The following is a 23461-nucleotide window of genomic DNA, read 5'->3' as shown; positions in this document are numbered from 1 at the left end:
AGCTTGATAAAATAAACATAAACAGGCATCTCTTTTGAAATTTTTGCTGGCTCAGCACTAAATAATAGTTTACTCTGTTGCTTCAAATAAATTACAGAAAAAAGCCCTTACATCCATGCATACGTCATCTTTCCTTTAAGAAAAAAGAAGATACATTTGGCATGTTCCTTGGATAAAACACAAAAATAAAAAACCCCAAACAAGCTTATTCCATATCCTTGCAGAAAATTTTCTGAATAGAGAACTGAAAATAGTGATGAAAATAATTGTAATGAATGAATATCATATAGCATTCCTACTCCAGTGGGTTCTCTTTCTAGGGGGTTTTCATCCACACTCACCTTTTCACCAACACCTCCAACAGAGCCAATTGAGCCTGGGGGGCCTTGGGGACCCTACAGTGATAAAAGATATTTGTTATCCCAAAAATAGTTATCCAAAATAAAGTGCTTATTAGTCAATTAGCAAGACAAAAAAATAGATTGATTCTTACATCAGCTCCATTGGGACCCTGGGGACCTCTCGGACCTGGTGGGCCAGGTGGACCCTGTATCAAAGAGACAATGTGATATCACAGAATCATAGAACAGATATAATATAGTTACAATCATAAAGAATAAGTCCAGTAGGGATTTCTGACCAATGGAAAGTAATGTGCTCAATCTGTAGAGGGCTTTTAATCTTTGCTGTGCAACAGGAACAGCAGGGCCAGATTGCTGCCCACTGGATGAGTTCACAAGGTGACAGGAGATCAGGCTGTGTTACACAGGACCTGAGCTGAAAATGAGCTGATGCTTAGGGCCCCCCGAGGATTGGTTCTTTCCCTACAAGTTCCCTGCCTGCCCATCCCACTGTGCAGAGACCCTGGACCAGCTCAAGTGTCCATGACAGCCCTGTGGCAGAACTGCACCATGGTGCCTACAGATGAGTGTAGGAGTGAAGCATCCAGACTTGGCACAAGGTGCTGGAGGTGAATGTATAGAGTAGAGAGCTTGCCTGGCAGTCAGGAACAGCCCACAAGGCATTCTGTCAGGAGGAGAACCAGCTGCAAAATGTATCACCCAGGGAAAATAAACAGTGCCAAGCAGTGTTTACTGTCTTCTGGCCTGCAAGTACCTGAAGCTGTATGTTATTAACAATGGCCTGAACTTAGGAAAGCAGCTCCAGGCTCTCTGGTGCAGTGGAATCTACTTCTCCTCTTTCTTTCCTGAACCCAATTGTCACTGTTGTGTCTCAGACACCCAGAGCATCTGCTTTGCTATCTATTTTTCAGTATCTTCTCATGTTACATAAGTCCTGAGAATAATGATGAGGGGATAGATGTGGGAAAGAAAAGTAAATCCCAGAGAGATTTTTTTGTGTTACACAAAATGTTTCATACTCGGTCACCAAATTCAGGAGTATCTTATCAAATGATGAGCTATAGAGAAAAGACAGTAATATATGGAGAATATTTATGTCCTTCAGAGTGACCAGTGGGGAATAAGTCTTACCATTGGGCCCACATCACCATTTTCACCTTTTTCACCTGGTGGACCAGGCAGACCCTATAAAACACAGAGGAGAATACTATTAGTAGGGTCCCTGGAATGATTAGTTATAAATCAATATGAAACAATATAAATCAGATCTACATTTCAAACCTGTGAACTTGGGAGGGGGCAGGATGGTGGAACAAGAAAAAAATACCTATTTGCATTAAAATGGGAAGAAAGGAAAGGGAATTTTTCATGTTACAGTAAATGTATAGGTAGTCCTAGGATGCTTAAACTAGGTGACACAAAAAATTTGACTGAACATGGTCAGTGCAGCACAGTGAAGTGGAATGCAAAGATGTCTAAGGTACCTGAGTACTGCAAGCTGTGTAACTGCTTTAATTAGGTGTCCCTTGGATGTGACAAACCCTGCTGGCAGGTGTTGCATTGCATCACACAAACATTCCCTTAGAAGCAAAGTATTCAAGTCTGTCTAATAACTGATACCTAGCTGGAAGCACTATCACCACTAAGCTGGGCATTCCTAAATGGAGGGTCAAAGCTGTGTGCTGAAATTTTTTTCTGAGTAATTATTTCTGAAAATAAAGAAATTTTGCATGTCAAAGGCAATATAAACCAACACAAGATATAAATGTTGGTGCAGAAATGAACAGTTTGAAATGTTTTATAAATTTTATATACTGTAAGTTTTGTGAACTGCATTATGTAATAGATTAAAAATTAAAAAATATATAGTTACAGGTTAAGATTCAGCTTAGTGAAAGAGTTGAGTCAGTTCACACATGGATAGAAAGGAAAATACTGTTGATTATTTTCAAACATTATTATAATTTTTTTAAAGATTCGTGTTACAGCTTAGTTCTTGGATTAGAAAGTAAGTGTTCTGTGCTCTAATGTTAATTACATGGAAATGAATCAAGGTCCTAAGTATCTTATTCTTTGTTTTATTATATTTAAGCAAATTAATTTTTAAAAAAAACAGATTTTTCAACTGTAATTCTCTGAATGCAGCAGTGAGAAGCCTACATTTTACTGTATGCTTGATTTGTGTTTTTTGCCACATGAAATACCAATTTTAAGAGGAAGAAATATGAAACTGTAGGAACCTGCCTGATGGCTGCAGTATATAAGCATTATGGGCTTCTGCTAACCTCTCAGGCTGCAAGTAGTGTCTGTGATGGTATCACAGAGATACACCCTGTGTGCCTAAAACCTATTGTGAAAATACTGTAAATGACAAGGCCATGCTAAATACATCTCCTGGTTGAATCTTTTCCTCAATGCGTGTATCTCCAGTGTAAAGGATGCTCTTGTTAAAGCAGAAATTGGCTGAAATTAATGAATTACTGAATGAAATTCCAAAGCCTGTGTTAGCCAGCAGTTCAGTTCCAGTGCATCCCACTAACTTACTGCTGCACTAAATCTGCTATTTATGCATGAACCCTATGAGAATGGCATCCTTCCATTCTAATTAATTGATGCTATCGTCTATTTATTAGAAGACAGTAGTCATTCAGTTTCTGACACAGAAAACAGTGTTCTTGCAGATGGAGGGTAAAATAATAAAGGAATTTACCTGTAAGCCAATAGGGCCTGGAGGGCCAGGGAATCCTCGAGGACCTTCATCACCTTTTTGCCCAAACATCCCTTGCTGACCTCTTGGGCCTGGCTCTCCATCACCTCCCTGTTTGGAAACAATGGAGAGCAAAACTGTCACAGGTCTGGTAATACCAACAGGAAAAGCTCCATGGAAATGACTGGAAAACAACTACAAAAGGGTTCAGAATCACACCAAGTGACTTTTCAAATGAATGTTCATCATCTTGGCTGGATGAAATCTGTTACACAAACAGAATACCAGCACATGCTCTGGTTCAATGTAGGTCAATTAGTGCTGCATGTCGCATAAAAATTGTCTCTGAATTCGCCCTCTTTTTCACATCTGCATAAACCTTGTAACTGTTGAATACCTATGTCAATGTGAGTAGCATACAGTTCTGCCAATATGCAGAGTAGAAGAATTCAGAGCCTTCTAAATAAAAATAAGAATTAATTCACTTGGTATCAGGTGGATTTTAAGAAGAGACACTCTCTTTTAGCTGCACCTGCGCTGAGCTGCCATACACACCACCAAACAAGTTCACTGAAAGGATGCCTCCCATTCACTATTTACAGTATTTCATTTTTAATAATTTTGTCAAGTTATTGCCCTGCTGTAAATCTGCCATACAGTAACACCCATGCAGGCTTGTTTACAATAAGAACTGCATGTAAGTGGGCAGTGACAGAACTGTTAATGGTGCTTTGAAATACATTCCCGAGTCAGGAGCAAACAGTTCAAAGAACTCAGTATCAGCTGAGCTAGGCAAGGTTGGGCTTGGCTCTGAAGGAGCTACTTACAGCTATACCCGGAGCACCAACAGGACCCTGCAGACCTGGTGGACCTGGAGGACCCTGCAACAAACACACATCCAAAAGTTAGTGATTATGGCATCTGCAATGAGAGTAAAAGCAAATACAGACATGAGAGAAAACCCTACTTGCAGGATCACAATCTATTCAGCACTTCCACATTTCTCAAAAGAGGATGTAGCATCATTCACAAGTCCTTTCCATTCAGTACAAATTATTTATCTCTCAAAACCTCAGATTTTCACATCTATAATAGACAATACTGGCATTTGTTGGAAGCTCATTTTTAATGTTTCAGAATAGATTTCTATGAGAACATGAATCAAAATGAAAATATTTTTTCACAAATAAAAATATCAAAATTTTCAATGAGATTTATGCAAAATACCCCTCAACTTTTCAAGCATCATCTAAAAAGGTATCTTTAATTCAAATGCTTATTATTTGGAGTATTTTTTATGAACTTGCTAATTATTTTTGCAAGGGCACAAAGCTTATTTTGACCTCGAGGAGACATGAAAAAGTGCAAGTTCTCGCTGAGCACTGGGAATCACATTCTCTTTGATATTAAGTCTCTTTTCAACAGAATGGCAAAAAAAACAGTCTCTGAGAGGAACTTCTTTTTATTCATTCTCCCTTCAGAATAATAACTAAATTATATTGCACATAATTTAGACGTCAGTCATGCAGAAGTGATGTAATGAAGCCATCAGAGTATGGGAATGCAAAATACTACTTTATGATGGGGTTTAAATCATGTGGTAGTTTGAATTTGTTTATGCAATACTAGAGGAACTAGACTGATAAAGAGTGAAGCTAAGAAAGCACAAAACTTAACACCTGGCCTTGGCTAATTCTAGTCTATTTCAGATGCCAAGTTTCCTGCAACTTCTAGGCTTCAAGTTCTAGTTTAGAGCAGAATAATGCTCTAAAATGCAGAAAATTGCAGAATTTACAGACTTTTCTAGGGCTAAAATTAGATTATTGTGTAATTTATAGGGGAAATTAAATAAAGGGACATAAGTCTTGTAGCCTATTTCTTTCTCTGGGTTTTATGTATATTTTAGAGCATCTTATTTTCTAGGGAGTTTGAAGTGTCAAGCAGTGTATTTCTTCTCTTTTATGATTTTACTTTTGTCACATAAGTGATGGCAATATATGAAACAAAGCTTTCTAGCCTCTATGGTGGCATATCTAAATGAAAGGACTCCGAGGAATGCTCCAGCTGACTGGGAAGTGTTGCCATGAGGAAGGGATTTGGCATGTGTGGATTTTTCTACACTGCAATGTAGTGCTCCTTCATTTTATAGGCTCTGGAATGAGGCCTACATATTTTTAAACTCATTTAAAAACCCATTTTGAAATAAAGCACTGTTGGAACATACTCTGCAATTGATTAATGAGGAGTTATTTGGACACACGGCCAGATTCTTTTTTTCCATTGGTCTGGAGGGCAAATGGAGAAAGACTGATCAGAATCATGAGAGAATCTTCAGTTAATAAAGGCAGCTGTGATAACTGTGCAGGTTTTGAAGTTCGAGAGAGGACAGCACATCAGCAACAAAATTGTGCTGTCTTAGCTAGAGTATGCCACCATAGTTAGGCTCAGTATTTTCAAACCCACAAAAATAAATCTTTGTTCATTTCAATGGGGAATTGAAGATTTTTCCAGCTCTTCTCAAACAGGAAAGATGAATCAGTTCTTTGATCAGGATCCTTGCTGTGATCAGGCTCTAAATGCCCACCAAGGCCTTTTGTGGGTGGTTGGAGATTGTAAATATCTATTCTTTATGTCCTGTGATTTCAGAACTGGGTACTTCCTCTTCAGAACCTTTCAGAGGTGACCAACAAGCCCTTTCTCTCTGCCCCAACAGGCATCTATCAGCATGTTGAAAGGAAAGCAGATTTAAAATAAACACATTCTGAAATTGTCAGGGTTGAATGACTGCAGTGGAGGGCAAATAGATTCAAGACACATGACTTCAACTGGAGGTACATTCACTTCAACTAAGGCCCGAACACTGAATTCCGTATTTCAAGGGAAATGTGCAATATTCTCAAATGCATTACACCTTGAGACTGAGAGTCCAGGATACATTCTCAAGTGATAATGCTGCAGACACTTTGTTTGTAAAGGAGGTCTGCTGGAACAGGCCCAAATGCATTAGTACTCACTGTGGGAACTGTGGTCACAGTCTAATGCTCAGCATAGCTAGCTATGCTAAAATTATCTGAAACAGAAGAGTGTGGCACGTGTTTTTTTCCTGAATTTCTCTGATGCAAAGCATCTCTAATGAAGAGGCATGTCAAAGGGGAAAACAGGATGTGCCTGTGATCACATGCAGAGCCTGAAGTGGAACTGGAATCAGAGGTTGGAACTAGCTGATTCTGGAGTTCATTTCCAACCCAAGCCATTCTGTGATTCTGTAATTCTGTGACCTGTGATATGCTGCAGTTTGTACATATCCTCCCATAAACATCATCTGATAATATGTAAGCCATAAATTTGGTGTAATTTTTAAAAATAATATACTGTTCTGTAACTTGTTAATGTCAAAAATCACGCAGTGTTTTCAAGATAAATATACTTAGCCATGAATACCCCTGTGCTGCATTTGGAGCTTTGCTAACTGTGAATATCGTTGAAATATAATAATAAAAGGGATCTTTCTGCCATTACTTCTCAATTTTTTCTTAAGGAAAAGTATTCAAATAAAGTACCAGTTTATCTTGAAATTGAGCAGAAGTGAAAAAATTCAATTTTGAATTTTTAGGAAAGAAACCACAATCAAACAGAAATAAATAAATGCTAGTTTTATTCTTTCTAGCTTCGCATTTCCCAGTGCAAAAAGCTTAATTTTATATTTCTGCCCTAAATAAAAACAGGAAGTGCTTTAGAATTAATTTTTGAAGACAGAAAAATATCAAATTAAGACAGTAGAAACCTGATTAGTCCTAGGTTCACTAATAGGCCTAATGATAATATAAAACAATTTGTATAAGCCATTTCATCTGTGGTCTTTACTGATTCGAAATGCTGCCATCAATTGTGCTCCCCAAGAATTAGATAGCCTTCAAAAATTTTAAAACTATATTAGTAGATTCCCTAGTGAGTCTCCATAGTTTTCATCATCATGGCTAAGAAGCCAAAGCTGGGTATGTTCACACTGTGCAGTGAGTGAAGTTCAGCACAGTAAGAGAACGTACGTGAATTCTTGGTCTCTCCCTGTTCAAACGCAGAATGGAGGAGTTTCAATGATACAGGATGGATGCTCAAGAATGTAGTTTACCTTTCTATTTTGTAATGATTCTGTAAGCTCTAGGAATACGAGCAACACTAAATACATGCCTGGATCTATAAGTACAAACCTCTAGCGTTGCATGAATAGAACATTTTGGAGGAACATTTTAGGAGTGCGTTTCTGTTTCTGCTCATTTATGTAACAAGGCCACTTGCATATTTCATGCATGAATACCTTTTATTTATGAAGAATAGATGTAATGCACAAAGGATTTTGTTACTCACATTTTCTCCTTTGTCGCCTTTACTACCTTTCTGACCTGGTTCACCAATTTCACCCTGTAATTGAAAGTTAAAAGTTAAACTTGTTTAAAATGGTCTCCACACTTAGCTGAAGTCAGTATCACGGTGTGCCCTTTGATGTGATTATTCTATGTTTTATACTGCTGCTTCAAGTGTGAAAGCCTAAAGGGAGCAACTGTGCCGTGATCAACAGTATGTCATATTAACCCAGATATTGATTGCTGAATTGAAAAGGGCAACAAGACCTGGCTTTGAAGTATAGTGCAACTGAGCTCTAAATAAAGGGAATTGTGTTCCTCATGTCATCTTCAGTATGAACTTATAATGAAAGTACCCTGATTTACAGACTCATGTAACTGTCTATGACTGAACAACTGCTTCTCACTGGAGTGTACAGTATTTCAAAACTTCAAAATTATTCAGATCACCAAGAAACCATGTTAGAAAATAGTGTTTCCTTTATACAGTAATAAAAGACAATTAAATTAAACCACAGAAAATACTCTCTGTGGGATAAATACCACTCATGCATCACAAAAATGGCTGTTGAAATCTTTACCTTTACCCTGTGCTAACTAACAGAAGTGCTGGATCAAGCAAACACACCAGATGATCCTGAAAGGTGCCATGTCCTAAATTCTGCCGGAAGTCAACAGAACATCTCTGCTGTGAACATAATTATTTTGACACCCTCAACCTATCAACAGTAGTTCTAAATCCCTGTATATTACTGAAAACATTTCATCTTACTCATTCAGTAGACCAAGTTGCTAAAATAGGCAAAAATCAATTTTGGCATCATTTGCCTTGATTTATTTTGTCACACTTTCATCCTTGTTTCTTTGCCAGGATAAGTGTTATTCTACTAGTTCTTTAACACAAATCCCAATGTCCCATGGCATCTGTCCCTCAGACATTTGGTTATAGAAGAGGTTTTTAGGTCTTTTTTTGCAGTAGGCAGAGGGAATTTGGGGGAGGCAGGGAAAAGATTTGTTGCTTTGTCACCCTATTTATTGTGAGGAAAGCTACAGAGAACTGTACTGACAGATCTTCTCCCAGATGCACTAATTATAATGATTCACCTTGTCACCATCTTCTCCAGGAGAACCACTAGGACCAGCAGGACCAGGAAGTCCTACAGGACCCTGTATTCCATCACGTCCAGCTGGACCTTGGGGACCTTTTTCACCCTGGTTTTGAAGGAAATGAAGTAATGCACATTATCACAGGAGTGTAATGAAAATTTCAGTACAGGGAGTCACATTACCAATACAAAACTAAAAAACCCACCTCCAAAAAAAAAAAAAAAAAACCCAACAAAACAGAAAACCCCACAACACAAAGGAAACAATGAAGGGAAGAGAATATATAAGAGAATTATATGAAGTAATAATGGAAGTTGATGTCAAACACATTTGTACTCTAATGCAGAGTGGCTGGGTACAAAGTTTTAACAAAAGACTGATTTATATCCACTCCCTGCAGTGATAATAACAGGTTTAACCATTCCTGGTCTTAGAGAACACGATAATTAATATTTTACTATCTACTTGTTTTGTAGATCTAAAATAAATACCTTGGGAATCCTGAGAATACATATTGAATAGGGAAATCCCAGAGTGGGACCAAGTAGCATTTTGGAGTGAGAAGTCTGTGCTGGGATGGTTTGATGGGACTGCAATTACTTACGGGAGCGCCCTTCTCTCCTGCGGGGCCTGGAGGCCCCTGGGGGCCAGGACGGCCTGGCAGACCAATGGGGCCAGCAGTGCCCGCGGCTCCTCGCTCTCCTGGCGAGCCCTGGAAAAAGATACAAACGAGGAGGGAATTCTGAGAGAGCCCTGGTAGCTGCTGATGGTTTTCATGAGACAAGTCAGCAGAGAAGCTGGTTATCGATGTGAGCTCAGCTGGCTGAAGGTTACGCATCCGTCCCGTGTGCAAGTAAAGGAAAAAGGCTGAAAGGACTACCTTAAAGTTCATACTCAATACAGTTCATGCAACACTGTTTTTTTTTTTGTAAATACCACTTCCTGTATTTGTTCATCATAATGAGAATGTGCATGAAACCAGCCTGTTTTCAAGAACTTATTTCCCTCTATGTTTTCAAAATACATTAACATACTACTTTGATGAAAGAATATTCACCATATCAAAATACAGAGCTAAGCCACACCACAAGCAAAACTTTTAGTAAAGTTTTGTGCTGTTCATTGCTGTAATGATCACATTGCTGCATTTCAATTCACTTCTGTAAAAATCCATTCAAGTATAATGACTAATCTAGTGTGTTCTACAGAGAAGGTTTTTATGTACAGGCACCTTTTAGATAAGCACAGTAGAAGTTAAAACCTAATATTACAAATTAAAGGTGAAAAGACAGGCACTATCTGTAGCGAAAACCACTAAAACTGCATCTTTGTTTTCTGTCTTTTAAATAACTTACAATTTTTTCATTAATAGAGTACTATTAAAGGTTTGTTTGCTGTACAATAACATTTCCCCAACTTTTCAGCTCTACTCCTTCAAGATAGTTTGCAACACTTCAAAGTTATGATTGGTAACTTCACTTTTCCGATTGATATACTAGAAGTGGGATGATTCCATATGATCATGGAATAAAAAAGTAATATGGTGGTGTAGCCTCAGACCCTAAATAGCCTTTTTTTCATGTTTAAACAAGATCAAATTTTCTGCCTCTTAGACATCGGAATTTTAAGATGCTTTCACCTATGAGGACCCTATTTTTTGCTTTTACTCAGGACTTACTTGTCCTGGACTGACCTCATTAGCGTCACTGGTGCTAATTCCATAATAAGGTGCTTTCCCCTCCAGATTAATGTGGCAGAAAAGAGTGCTGAATGGTTTCTTAAAATATTTTAGCAAATTATTTCAGTAAGATCTGAATTTGCATGGGTGTTCAAACAAAGTATTTGTATGGAGATCATAGATGACCTTATCCTTCCAGATGTTGGAGTTTTTTAAGTCTAGGTGGCTGCCTAAGTTTCTGTCCTATTTTCGTTATTTTAGTTCCTAAGGCTTCAGTGAATTCAACAAGAAAAAGTCATTACCCTGCAGCCATACTACCATGGTCTCTGATCTTGTCAGCTCTCATAACCTAAACAATTTTAGGTCATCTCATCAGGAGGATTTAAGAATAGAGAGGAAAAAACCCAAATAACTCACAGATCTTTCCTGTGTCAGACAGCAGACACTTACAGAGGCCACAATTTCCACTAGCTCTTTTTAATCAGCCAACTTTTCACATCTATCTTTGCATTTCACATGAGTTATGAACAGGGACTACACCTTCTGTTTTCAAGGAACCATTCCTTTCTCTGAGAGGATGGCCTCTGAGCAAAGCAGAACACATTAAATTGTAGTCACAACTCAGAAAAGAATTTTAAGCAGCTTCTTAAGTCCGTTCTCTCTATGTTATCTTTTCTGGTCACTCTGCCCCACTATGAAACAATCTCCTTATGTTACAAAACTGCTTGTTAACCTGTGGTCTTGTGGTACTCACATCCTAGAATCTTTTTATTAGTATGTTTGGGTTGTTTTTAAAAACTTGTCTACAGGATGGAAGTGTCATGTTTTGTCTTGTATTGCCATTGTACAGACTATAAACTCATTAGCAACCTTGGTTTTATCTCACTTCCTGTGAGGGGATATGTAATTATAGCTGTTGTATATACTGCATAGTAGTAGCAATACTTTTTATTGGTGGTTAACAAAATGCTCAACAAGTGAAGGTCCCCATGACTGTAAAATGTTATCAGATAGATGAAGATAGGTCTAGATAGTTCAGTGCTGATAATTGGGTAGCCTACAGCTGGCTTATTCTAATTTGAGCATCCTATTCCTAGATGAGCAAATGAAAAATGGCTGCTTGACATTCCAAAGAGCTTTCTCTCATCAGCATTCAGCATTCCACACAGTAGTAGGGAAGGGAAGAAAACAAACAAAAGCAACAAAGGTAGCACGTAAAAGAGAACTGTTAAAAAAATTCAAACAAATTCCCACAACTACAAAAAACCCCACAACCCCTCCCCAAAAAACCCCTCAAACCATGAAAATGCCAACCCCCCAATCCTGAAGAACCCCCCTTACTCTGATATGCATTCATGCATCTCTTTCTTTTGTCCAAATCCCTCTAAACAGAGTAATTGGCATGCACAGTACTTGGAGCAGTCATTTGTTTGGTATGCTTGCAGATGTATGCAGCAGCCAAATAAAGCTTCTAATTGACTATATGTGCTGGTTAGAAGCAATTGGTACTGGCAGGGAATCGCAGGAAAGTCATCCAATGGCATGAATTCTCTTCCTATTACAAATGGCAAATGAAGACTCCACTACAATTAAACTTCTGTGTGTACCCGCTGTTGGCTAAAAATAGATGGGAAAATATTTTAGGACTACGTGATGCTCACGGTCTGCTGTGAGCTTCTGTGGAAAAAAGCAAGCAATTTAACTGTTTAATTGTTTAATTGTGGTGCTTGAAGGTGTGCAGAAACCCAGTATTTAAGGGAACCTATGCACCTTTTTTTCACTGAAAACTGTTTCAAGATAACAAGTTAGTAATTAAAGATGAAATAGATAAAAATCCCACTGAGGACTTTTGAAACACTTTAAGGGCAACTTGGTCCTGTTTTGTACCCCAAGCTTGTACTACAATGATCTCAAAATATATTTTAAAAAATTAAAAATTTTGCCCTTCAAACTCAACTCCTGCTCCCATTGCATCTATTTCTTAAAGACTGGAACAATTATATGCAAAAATTCTCAGACTCCTAAGTGTTTCTTTCTATGACTGTTTACCTTAGCAGGAAGGGTGGCCCCAAGAGGAATGGATTTATAAACTCAAGTTCTTGGTAGTGTGCTCCTGACACTCATACTCTGTGTGTTTCTGGGCTATAATTAATGATGATTTCAGTCTGGCACTGAACTCCCATTAGCTGGGGAGCATTAATAGTGTTCCTGGATTTTCTCTATCAATTTAGTTTCACATGAAAGGAATACTATTCATGAGCTCTGAGAGGGCTCCACGATTTGAACCAAAGGATTGTAAATGGGGATAATTAAGACATTCTCCTCAAAAAAGCTCTGATGTATTCAACTAAAACACTAACTTATACACACTCTGTAAGAATTAGAAAAACATGGCTCATCTGAATTTAAATTCAAACATATGTATTTCATAATATAGACAACTATCACTAAATAAGGCATGTACTTTTGCCTCACATGTTGTGTGATGTGTCTTTCTCAGGAACCATGGCAGGAGTGGCACAGCTCCTGTGTGGGCAATGCTGTCTGGCAAAGGGGGCTGTGTCACACGTCAGGTTTGCTTGTGCTGGCTGGTCTGTGCGTGCTCGGAAGGGCTCTGGTTCACTGCCCCTGAACTATCTGCTTGAGAGTTCAGCCAGCCTTAGGGGCTCCTTCAAGAAAAATCAAGACATGACCTTTAGATTGAAGAGACTATTCTGGTCTGTGCTTTCTTGATTTTGATTCACCCTTTAACATTTCAGGTTCTTCAGTTGGGTAAGATGATATCCCTTTTGACTCTCCCTACTAGCTTTCGTTCCATTCCATTCCATTCCATTCCCATCTACTTTGTTTTGGTGCCTTTTTGGAATGCATATATACTGCACAGTGTTAAGAACAGCAAATTCAAGTTCTTGTTTTAAAGAATAGATGCTTAAAGGCATTAAGAATTCAATAATAATTTTAAGAATTCAAGTCCCATGTATTACTTGTACTGTACTATGTGTGGCTTTTTATCCTTGTTTAATGCATTCTAATCTGAATATGAATTTCAAGGACATAAGAGAGCTTCTTTGTTGAAATACATAGAAATTCAGCTCCTCCTTTTTCTAACAAGAATAGCTGTGATGATTGATTCTTTTCTTTTTTAACTTCAATTGCACTGAATGAAAGAAATAAGTTGACAAGAATACTGTCAAAATCTACACATTTCACATTTGGGAATAACTCTACCATGTTTTGAATACCAGTGCATCCTCGTAGAATTTCTTTGCATAAAGCATGACAACAGAGGACAGGTAACATGAAGCACACTCTACTATTGAGCTTCAAATGCCAAGAAGGAAAATTCCTGCATGACATGATTTTACACAGTTGTACAAAGGGAACATAGGAGTGTTGGGTTTGCATGGCAAGGTTTTGGTAGCAGGGGACTACAGGGGTGACTTCTGTGAGAAGATGCCAGTTTCCCCTATGTCCAATGGAGCCCACGCCAGACAGCTCCCAGATGGATCCAGCACTGGCCGTGGCCAAGCCCATCAGTGACAGGGGTAGAACCTCTTGGATAATATATTTAAGAAGTGGGGAAAAAATGCACAATAGAGGGGAGCAGAGATCCACCTGCAGCCCATGGAGGACCCCATGGAGGAGGTCAATGCCCAAAGGAGACTGTGACCCCGTGCAGAGCCAGCACTGGCACAGGATCTGGGTAGAACCTGTGGCCCTGTGGAGAGAGAAGCCCTCAGTGGAGCAGGTTTGCTGCCAGGACTTGTGGCAGGTCATGGGTGAACCATGCTGAACAGCCTGCTCCTGAAGGACTGCACCCTGTGGGGGACCCAGGCTGGAGCAGTTCATGAGGAACTGTAGCCTGTGCAAAGGACTCATGCTGGAGAACATCTTGGAGGACTGTCTCACATCCAAGGGACCCCACACTGGAGCAGAGTGTGAGGAATCCTCCCCATGAGGAGGACCGAGTGGCAATGTGTGATGAACTGAGGGCAACCCCCATTATCCATCCTCCTTCACTGCTTGGGGGCAGGATAAAGCAAGAATCAGGAGTGAAGTTCAGCCTGGGAAGAAGGGAGAGTGAGGGGAAGGTGTTTTCAGACTTTGTTGTTGTTTCTCTTTATCTATCCTACTCTGATTTGATTGAAAATAAATGAAACTCATTTTCCCAGTCTGTTTTGCCCACCACGGTACCTGGTGGCTGATCTCCCTGTCCTTATCTTGACTCCCAAGCCTTTCAGTGTATTTTGTGTTCTCTTGTCCAGCAGAGGAGGATAAAGCAGTTTGGTGGGCACCTGCCATCCAGCCAAGGCAAGCCCACCACAACAGCATGAGTCCACCAGTCACACTATCTGTGGATTTTTCCACTGTGGAAAATGCCTCTCATCTCAAAACCAATTTGTATTATTGAGCAGCAAGCAAATATCATAACTAAATCTGGTGGCAGAAGGCTTCAGACATTCTCAACCTTCACAATCCATGCATGTTTATTAGTATGGCTACTTTGTAGAAGTCTGATCTGTCTGCTGTTTTACAAACTGTATTAATCAAAACACCACAGCATCTAAAGAAGAAAAAAGGTTATAAGGAAATATAGTTTATATTTCCATTAAATTATTATGTTTACTTACCATTGGTCCAGGTGGACCCTGTGGGCCTTCCCCTCCTTTCAGACCAGCTGGACCCTAGAAAATGAAAAGGAAAAAGAACACTTGTTTACTAAACTGGAAAGTTCAAGAGTAATTTTGCAACACATATAATAGGAAACATGGAAAGATCCAAAAAAGCAAACCGGAATAATTTTCTTTCTTCCTATTTAGCCAATGATATTTGACAATGTTGGATGTTTGATGTCTGTTTTCTTACTGCATTTATTTTAAGTGCAATAGAAGACTTCATGAAATAAAGGAGTTAATTGTTTCTTTTATTTAGAAATATCATGCCAATTGCTCTAGCACTTATACCTGAGCACCTGGAAGGCCTCTCTCTCCAGGGAAACCACGAAGACCTGCTGGTCCATCTTTCCCAGGAATGCCTTGAGGGCCTGGATCACCCTGGGAAACATATTACATTTTGATTAAAAAATATGTTTAAAAATGTGCAATGTACAATGAGCAATGAAAATGAACTACCAGATCCTAGCTATAGTAAGGAAAACAAAAATTGTGCCCCCAGCTATTCACCCACTAATTCTTTTATCAGCACAGTAGTCTATGGCTAATTTATAATGAACTTTGACAAAATACAGTACTAGTTATAGAATGCAAATAGTGAAAAGCACAACAAGCCAAAAAATATGTTTATACATTCAAAAAATTTTTTGATACCCATTTATAATCAAAAATTGAATAGAATTACATAGTAACTAGATAAGTAATATTTATCTTGTTCCCCAATGGTAGCCAAAAAGTAAGCAAGGAGTTAAATTTATTCAGTGAAATTCTGCCCTTTATTCACTACTACACATCTGACTTTAAATGCCAAAGTGCAATTTTCCACCTTGGTGTGAATATGTCATTACTAAGTATTTCCATATTGAATGCATAGTATATGCAATTTTTTTTTTTTTTAGTTTTTATTACAAAAATATTAATTATTGGCTCACGAGAATTCTCATTATTTCAGTGGAAGCAGACATAGCTCTAAAATTGGAATCTTCCAGTCTTCCAAGTCCTTCTGGGTGAAACCTGCCAATCATGATTTTACACTGTATGTTCTGATTTTATTCTGCATGTCTACATGATGATTTGAAATGTCACACTGGCAACAGATTATCTGTCCCTTCCAATTTGTTCCCCAAAGCCCCATCATACCTTAGCACCTTCTTTTCCTGCAGCACCTGGGAGGCCTTGTTCACCTGGGGGACCAGGAGGACCTGGGTGACCTCTTTCACCAATTGGCCCTGTCTCACCAGTAGGACCCTAAGCACAAAAGTAAAACTTTAGTCACCTGAAGTTATTTAATGTCTTGCGGGGTGTGGGAGGAAGTGAAGAGGAGCAGATGCTCAATATCCAGCTGTTATGTTACCAAACACTATTACCACTGGCTAGCATACATTCCTCACCTTCCCTCCAGGCAAAGCTGACTTACAAATATCTTTGTCCTATAAAATAAATCTTGCATTGCATTTTGCCTGAAGACATGTCTGTGCAGCTTCCAAAGAGTGAAATCCTGACCTTGTTCCTTAAGCACTGAAGCTTTAAAACACAGCGTGTATGGGAGGAAGTTACAAAAAGGACATGGGAGAGAAATCCAGATACTATTGTCTTAAAACACTTCTGTACTGTTGTTTTTCTGAATAATAGGAATTGCAAGGTAGAAGAGTTGAAAGATCTCTCTGCAGATTCAAAAGTTCCACTGAGGGAATTAGCTAAAAAAGTTCCAAATGCTTAATTAAGTTGAAAATCAGTACGGTTAAATCAAATTCAATTGTGATAGTTTATCCCTCCACAATCTAAAAGTTACTGAAACTTTTTCTCTGGCAAGAAATTCACAGATTGCATTGCTCTTTCTAAAATGTTTAATGGTAGAGAAATCTGTCTTCTTGACGTCTGTAAACCACCAATTTCATAATCACATTTAAAACTCCCGAAACAACAACAACAAACCAACAAAAAAGCCAACCCAAAACATAAAACAAAGTGGAAAGGCAACTCAAATATTTAATTTTTTTTTGTGGAATCACTGATGATTACTAAGTATATTATATAGTATTATATAATATATTGTTATGCAACTTTAGTTGCAAAAGTTAATATAACCATTGATATGGTCCTTTTAATACAACAAAAGCAACTGCCTTATCCATAATTTAGCCATTAAATGTTGGTCTTCTGAAGTTCACTATGAAATGAAATTATGTACCTGAGGGCCAACAACACCACCAGGACCAGGAGGACCAGTTTTTCCTTGAAAACCCTGTGAAATAATTATAGAATATTACATTATCCTGGACAAGTTATAGAAGAGAAAAATTCATATCTGTGCTGAAGAGGTGAATGAAAAATTCCATGTCACACATTCCTTCTCTTTAGGAAATAAAAAAGACAAATTCTTTCTGCCTGTGTATGCTTAGAAATGAAATGCTGATTAATGTCTCTTCCATCTCTCAGTTCCAATCTCTCTGAGGTGGTACAGCAGTAAAAATTGCCCTCAGTTTTGCAGATCTCTCTAGGAGAGCTTGATTAGATGAGTTTGAATGCATAAGTGATGCAGCTAAAAGACAGTTGAAAATACACTTTTACATATGTATATTATGAACCATAAAGCCTGACATAAAAATGCTTTTTAAAGAAAGACACAGATGGAGCATTAAGGTGGGAGGACATGAAAGATAAAGTGGAGGTGAGACAAAAACAAAATGAAAAGAAATAAAGATCCAGGGAAGATGAAGGTTATATAGAAATGGTAAAATAGGCAATATGAATGCCACAAAAAGAATAGAAAGGAAATATTTTTGTTTTTTAGAACATGGGTAAATTTTACAGAATTTTCATTTTCTGATGAGTGGCCCCAGACTGCAGGCCAAAATTAGTCAATAAACTGAATGAGAATGTCACTTTATAATAGCACTGTTTAATTCATCTTTGAATTATGCGAAATTATTTCTTTCAAATACTGGAATAGTGTTAGACAGTGCATTCCTCATGGATCACATTAGGATCCTACACAGTACTGCCTGCCTAACAGCCTGTGTCTGCCTCCTACTCTGCTCACCTGTGCGAAAACAAAGGGGTCATCTGGCTCCAGCTTTTTCAAATATTGAGTCCTCTGGGCACAGTCTGACTGATAGTTGCCCTATTCCATCAGTTCCAGTTTAAGCTTTTCTACCTTCCTCAACCTGATTCTATTTTTTCTGCCAGCCAGATGTTACCATGGTTAATTTTGGCACATAACTGAGGCACTCTCTCAGACCTCTGAAACGATCCAGATTAAAAGAAAAAAAAAAGAAAAAAAAAAAAGAAGAAAAAAAAGACAAAAGTATCCCTTTCTTCTAATAACAGAAAATCAGAACTGCTCCAGATGGAATCATTCCTGAGTCCCTTCCTTTACACAATCAAAGCTTCCTCTGTAAACCTGTTCTAAGTAAAGACAAAGAATGTTGAACATCACCCACTTACTGAAAGCACCTTGGGAAGACCTGCTATTCTGATTTTGCAGAGTGCAGATCCTTTGTTTCTTGATGCTGAAGTTGCAGCCTCTTTTCCACTAATAGTTACTTCAGTTGCTGTCAACATATGCTTATTATTCCATAAACAAGCTGCAGAGTGCAGCCTGGGAATCTGACTCTCTAATTTGTTAAGCTTGACTATGTCTCTTATCCTAATTCCCTAATTGCTGAAATGCCCATATGCACCAATGAACTTTAATAAGATATGTGTCTAAATAAGAAACAGAATTCTTGATGCTGCTCTATCAGTGAGTGCAATGAAAGTTTTCTCATTTATACATTATTTAAAAACCTGAAGTGGTTATGTTCATCAGGAAAAGAAAGTCAACAAGCCTACTGATTGATTTAAAACCATCTGGTTTTCTACAAAAACACATACATGAGAACCCATGGGGGAAAAATATTTTAAAAATAATTTTGGCCCAACTTCACAAACACACAGAGCAGAAAACAATGCTAATGAAAAGCTGCATTTGATCCTAAGTTACTCAAGTTTTTTATCAGTCTAACTCTACTAAACCCAAAGAGATACAAAATTAGAGAACCATAGCACTGACTGAATCCTGTGGGACCTCGTTCAAATTTCACCCAGTAGCAGAGTCCATAGTTTCATTGCATTTTGAATATTTTGTTTCTAGTCATGACTGAAATCAAGAAATCATATAATCAGAATGGCTGAGGTTGGAAGGGACCTCAGGAGTGATTTTGCCCAACTGCTCTGCTGAAGCAGGGCTGCTGAGAGCTGGTTGCTCAGGAATATATCCAGATGGAGACTCTGCAGCCTCTCTGGGTACTCTGTGACAGTGCTTGGTCACCCTCACACAGAGAAAGCATTTCTTGATGTTCAGATGGAACCTCTTGTGTTTCAGTTTATGCCCATTGCCTCTTCTCACTGGGCACCATGGAAAAGAGCCTGGCTCCATCTTCTTTACAGCTGCCTTCAGGTATTTCTGTACTTGGGTAAGACCTGAGCCTTCTCTAGGCTGAGCAGTCCTGGCTCCATCAGTCTTTATTCACAGCAGAGATGCTCCAGTCCCTTACTCATCTTAGTGGCCCTTTCCTGGCCACTCTCCAGTAGCTCCCTCTTGTCCTGAGGAGCCCAGAACTGGACACGATGCTCCTGGCCTCAGCAGGGCTGAACAGAAGGAAGAGATCCCTCTGCTGCAGCTCAGGATGCTCTCTGCTTTCTTTGCTGTACTGGCACATTACTGGCTCATGTTCAGATCAGTAAAACTAAAGGGAAAATAGTAACTTTTTAATTGCAAAATAAAGATTAGGTTTGAGCTTCCTGCATTGTAAACGATTACAATTGATTCTTATGGTACACAACACCAGTCTTTGCCTCTTTGCAAAGGAAAAGAACAAAGGAGTCAATCATATTTCACACACAAAAAAGCCACTATCATTGCAAAACATTACAATGTCACAATCTACAGTACTAGCAGCAGAATATAGAGATTTTTAGAGGGAAGTGTTACTCCAAGCTCTGTGCTCCTCCTTCTTGCAGTGGAAGTGACTCAGCAGTGACTAACAGATTTCCAGTGGAGCTGGAGCCTAAACACATTCTATATGCTGAGAAAATTTCTCTCTAAATTAACTTATGGCTTTCTCCACCTCTGAAAATTCCAAGTGAGAATTTTAATTTTATTTTATAGTGGAATATGAGTAAGGTTTTGGTGCTACAGAAATAGTGTGTTTTTCAAAGATAGTTCAATTAAAAGTATTACATAGTATTCTTTTTCATTCTGATGCCAGAAATTATTAATTGTGCTTCTTAGAGGAGTTACATAGTTTAAAAATTTAATTTTAATTTAATAGAGTCAATCATTCCTGATCCTGCTTTCCAAAGGTCTTGGGCTCTCAGTTTTCTAGCTGGTTATCATCAATAAGATTTTTTTTATGCTGCTATTTATGGTACATGGCATTCAGTGAGAAAAGTACTGCATAGTAATTGTCTGAAAAATCTTCATTTAAATTGAGATCTGGGTATTAATCTCTTTTACTTCTATTGACTATTTAATCTCAGTGTGATGTTACTAACTGGACATATCAAAGAATAACCACACACTTGTGTCATGGGAGCAAAATAAAGCTTTTTCATGCACAATCTACAAGAAAAGTACAGTTATATAAGCTCGTGGTGCCAGCCTCCTTCTGTTTTCCCTTGTTTCTTTGGTTTTGATCACATAATCATGACCTTTAGGGCAACACTAACACAGTAGAGTACATTTACTTACAGTCTCCCCCCGCTGTCCTGGGTGCCCAGGCAAGCCATCTTTTCCAGGTGGACCCTGAAATTATAAAATACATAAATCAAACCATTTCTTAGCCATCCTCAAAAAATGTGTGCAATCAGCTGTCAGAATCTCTGCTCTCTGTTTATTTCTAGACTACTCCTTGGTAAATCTTTACTGCTCCTATATTAGCTGGCTAGGATTTCAATAATATTTTTTCCTTGTGTCCTCCCTGATGTGTCTTAACAATTGCTTGGAGAATGATTGTTGTCAAATGCAAACATGTTCAAATAGATTTCTGTAATTCAGAAATCATGGACAGTTCCTATACTTCCCTTCCATTTTACTTTGGTTTATGACTCAATTAACAAAAATCTAAGCATTACAGAAGTACTTGATGACATTTCAGGTTTTGGAACTGGAAATAAAATAAAAAATGCATGGGAGAAAAAAAATTGCAGGTGGTTTGTTGCTTTTGTACTGCACATGAGCAGAGGCACACCAGAAGAGCAGTAAAACTAGTTCAGGGGGCAGCTCAAATGTGCCATTACTTCTATACATTTCTGCTATTAATGAATGCCTCCTTCCTCTTCATTTTTCCTCAGTGAATCAATCATTCAAAGGAAATATACAGTAGCAAAGTAGTGTTTTGCATGAACTCAGTGTGTCACCTGGTCACTGGCAGGACATACCAGACTTGCAGTTTGGTGCATCACTCTGAATGTCTTAAGAGCTGCACCAATGACTGCTTTGAATATGTGAGCCTGTACCCTTAAGGCTCAACAAGAATATTTGTAATCTCTACATAACCCATCCCTTACATAAATTTTCAAGTATTCCCTTCAGAAGCACTCTATAAAAATTACCATTCCTGTTGTTGCACATCCTTAATAAAAGAGATACTTACTGGAGGTCCCTTTGGTCCGGGGAATCCAACAGGTCCCTGGGGCCCTTGCGGTCCCTGGATTGAAGGCAACCAAACAAGTAAAGTTTTACTCAAGCTGCCTTGATGCTGGATTGAAAATTTTGTTTCAATTATGAGATATAGGAACTCTGCAGATAATGTCTGGATTTAAGCATGAAGCCTCAGCTACACTGACATAAATATTGGTAACAACAATTCACATGGGTAGACACTGGAGGGATTTCCTGAAAGCAATAGTGCTTGTGTAGAAATGCAGTAAAAAAATGAGGAAAACTACTTACATTAAATATTTTTGCATCTTACCCCTAAAACTGTGCATAATAAAGTAGGAACCAACTGTGAGTTAGAAGCACTGTTCTTCTATGTTGCATAAACCAGGAGATTTAGTTAATAGTCTGGTCATCTTTTTAACTTTCAGTCAAATATTCATCTTTAGCAATTCCTAAACCCTGATAATATTTCAAACCAGTGCAGCAGTACAAAATTCCAAATAGAATAAACTTTTCAGCATTACCAAGGATTAAATACAGCATTTTTGCTATTACAAAAAATAGTTGAAAAATCCCATGATATATGAATATTTTATTTTTGTATTTTTGTATACATACAGATATATGGAGAGAGAAAATTTTCATGCAGCATGGTTTTAGAAATTTAGCTAAAGATGATCAATTGACTTAGTGCATTGTGCACACGTGTATGTGCATGTATGTTCACATGTAAATATCTATGCACATAGATATTTACACAGCTTACATGACTTTTTCTGAAACTGTTATAAAAAAAAACAAAACAGAGGCCAGCTTTTAAAATTTACTGTTGATGTGCTGAAAGTTACTATGTCAGCTTATGCAAATAATTTCTGCTCTTTACTTTTTAGTGCGCTAAGTGGTTACATGGTTCCACAGCTAAGTACCCATGTCATATAGTGCAAGACTTTATCCTGCTCTATTTGGTATTTCATGTGTGGGTTTGCCACGACATCAGCTGTCCAAATGTGTTAGGAATGTTGGTTTGATGCAAAAGACTTGAAGCAGGAGGCCACATCTCCCAAATTATTCTACCCTTTTGCTCCTCAGAGTTCCATAAGGCTCATTCCTTAGAGCCCCAGCTCACTTGCAGAGCACAGCTGCCTCCTGTAGTGGGCAAAGCAGTGTACCAATGTAGCTGGGGGAGAGGGTCCCTTGTGCCCAGCCTGGGACAATTTGACCTTGAATAAATCTTATTCCAGGGCAGACTTTTGTTATACTGAAATACTAAATCTGAATCAATTAAGAAGTGCTAGGCGAAGGGAGAAATCTTTGATCTTACTGCCCTATCCATATTTTTTTTTTCTTCTAAAAGAGGAGTAAATTGGTTTCTGAAGTCTTCATAACACACAAATATGCTCCATATGAGGGTTTGGGTCTTTTTTCAATATGCCATGTCTGTGAACAAATGAAATTTCCTCATTTGTTTCTGGGCATAACATAAAGCTTTAAAAAAAAGGAGGAGCTTTATAGAGGAAAACTAATAAAATTGACTCAGCTACCGTTCAAAATATCTGAATGAAATTGGTCACTCTCTGTAACTGGGTTATAGGAACACAGCTCAAAGTTCTACATTTAAATGCACCTCAGTTCTCATAAATTTCTCCTGTTCTCACACTTTGAGGCTTTCTAAGGAAAAACCTTTACATTTTTCCTTTTATTCACAATATGGCTTGCAGGTTTCAAGTTAGTGGACTGATGTATTATTTGAGAAAAAGCACTAGAATACTAACAGTATGTTATCAAAATTACATTTTCATTTTTGTTATTAAATTTCATTTTATCAGTAGCTACACAGAATAGATTATTTATTATTTTCATGTTTGGTAGGTGAAATAGTCTCAGAGGAGTAAAGATGACACTTATTTTTTGGCTGACACTCACCCCT

The 23461-nt window shown here is 38.2% G+C and overlaps 1 protein-coding gene across 3 annotated transcripts in view; it reads right to left on the bottom strand.

Moving 5' to 3' along the window:
- COL11A1 (collagen type XI alpha 1 chain) overlaps window positions 1–23461 on the bottom strand; it is a gene marked incomplete at both ends in the record, with an annotated part of 131075 nt that overhangs the window by 23143 nt on the left and 84471 nt on the right. For all 3 annotated transcript variants that reach the window (XM_082286734.1, XM_082286736.1, XM_082286735.1), the window contains 14 exons: window positions 342–395; window positions 494–547; window positions 1494–1547; window positions 3073–3180; window positions 3897–3950; window positions 7435–7488; window positions 8535–8642; window positions 9142–9249; window positions 14847–14900; window positions 15180–15269; window positions 16029–16136; window positions 17080–17133; window positions 20623–20676; window positions 21527–21580. In XM_082286734.1, the coding sequence (XP_082142860.1) occupies window positions 342–395; window positions 494–547; window positions 1494–1547; window positions 3073–3180; window positions 3897–3950; window positions 7435–7488; window positions 8535–8642; window positions 9142–9249; window positions 14847–14900; window positions 15180–15269; window positions 16029–16136; window positions 17080–17133; window positions 20623–20676; window positions 21527–21580 (1008 nt within the window). The remainder of the gene's footprint in view (window positions 1–341; window positions 396–493; window positions 548–1493; window positions 1548–3072; window positions 3181–3896; window positions 3951–7434; window positions 7489–8534; window positions 8643–9141; window positions 9250–14846; window positions 14901–15179; window positions 15270–16028; window positions 16137–17079; window positions 17134–20622; window positions 20677–21526; window positions 21581–23461) is intronic.

The sequence above is a fragment of the Coloeus monedula genome, assembly GCF_965178545.1.
Source record: "Coloeus monedula genome assembly, chromosome: 9".
Classification (NCBI taxonomy): Eukaryota; Metazoa; Chordata; class Aves; order Passeriformes; family Corvidae; genus Coloeus; species Coloeus monedula.
Note: the sequence above shows the minus strand (reverse complement) of the source record. Positions and strands in the feature narration are given on the sequence as shown.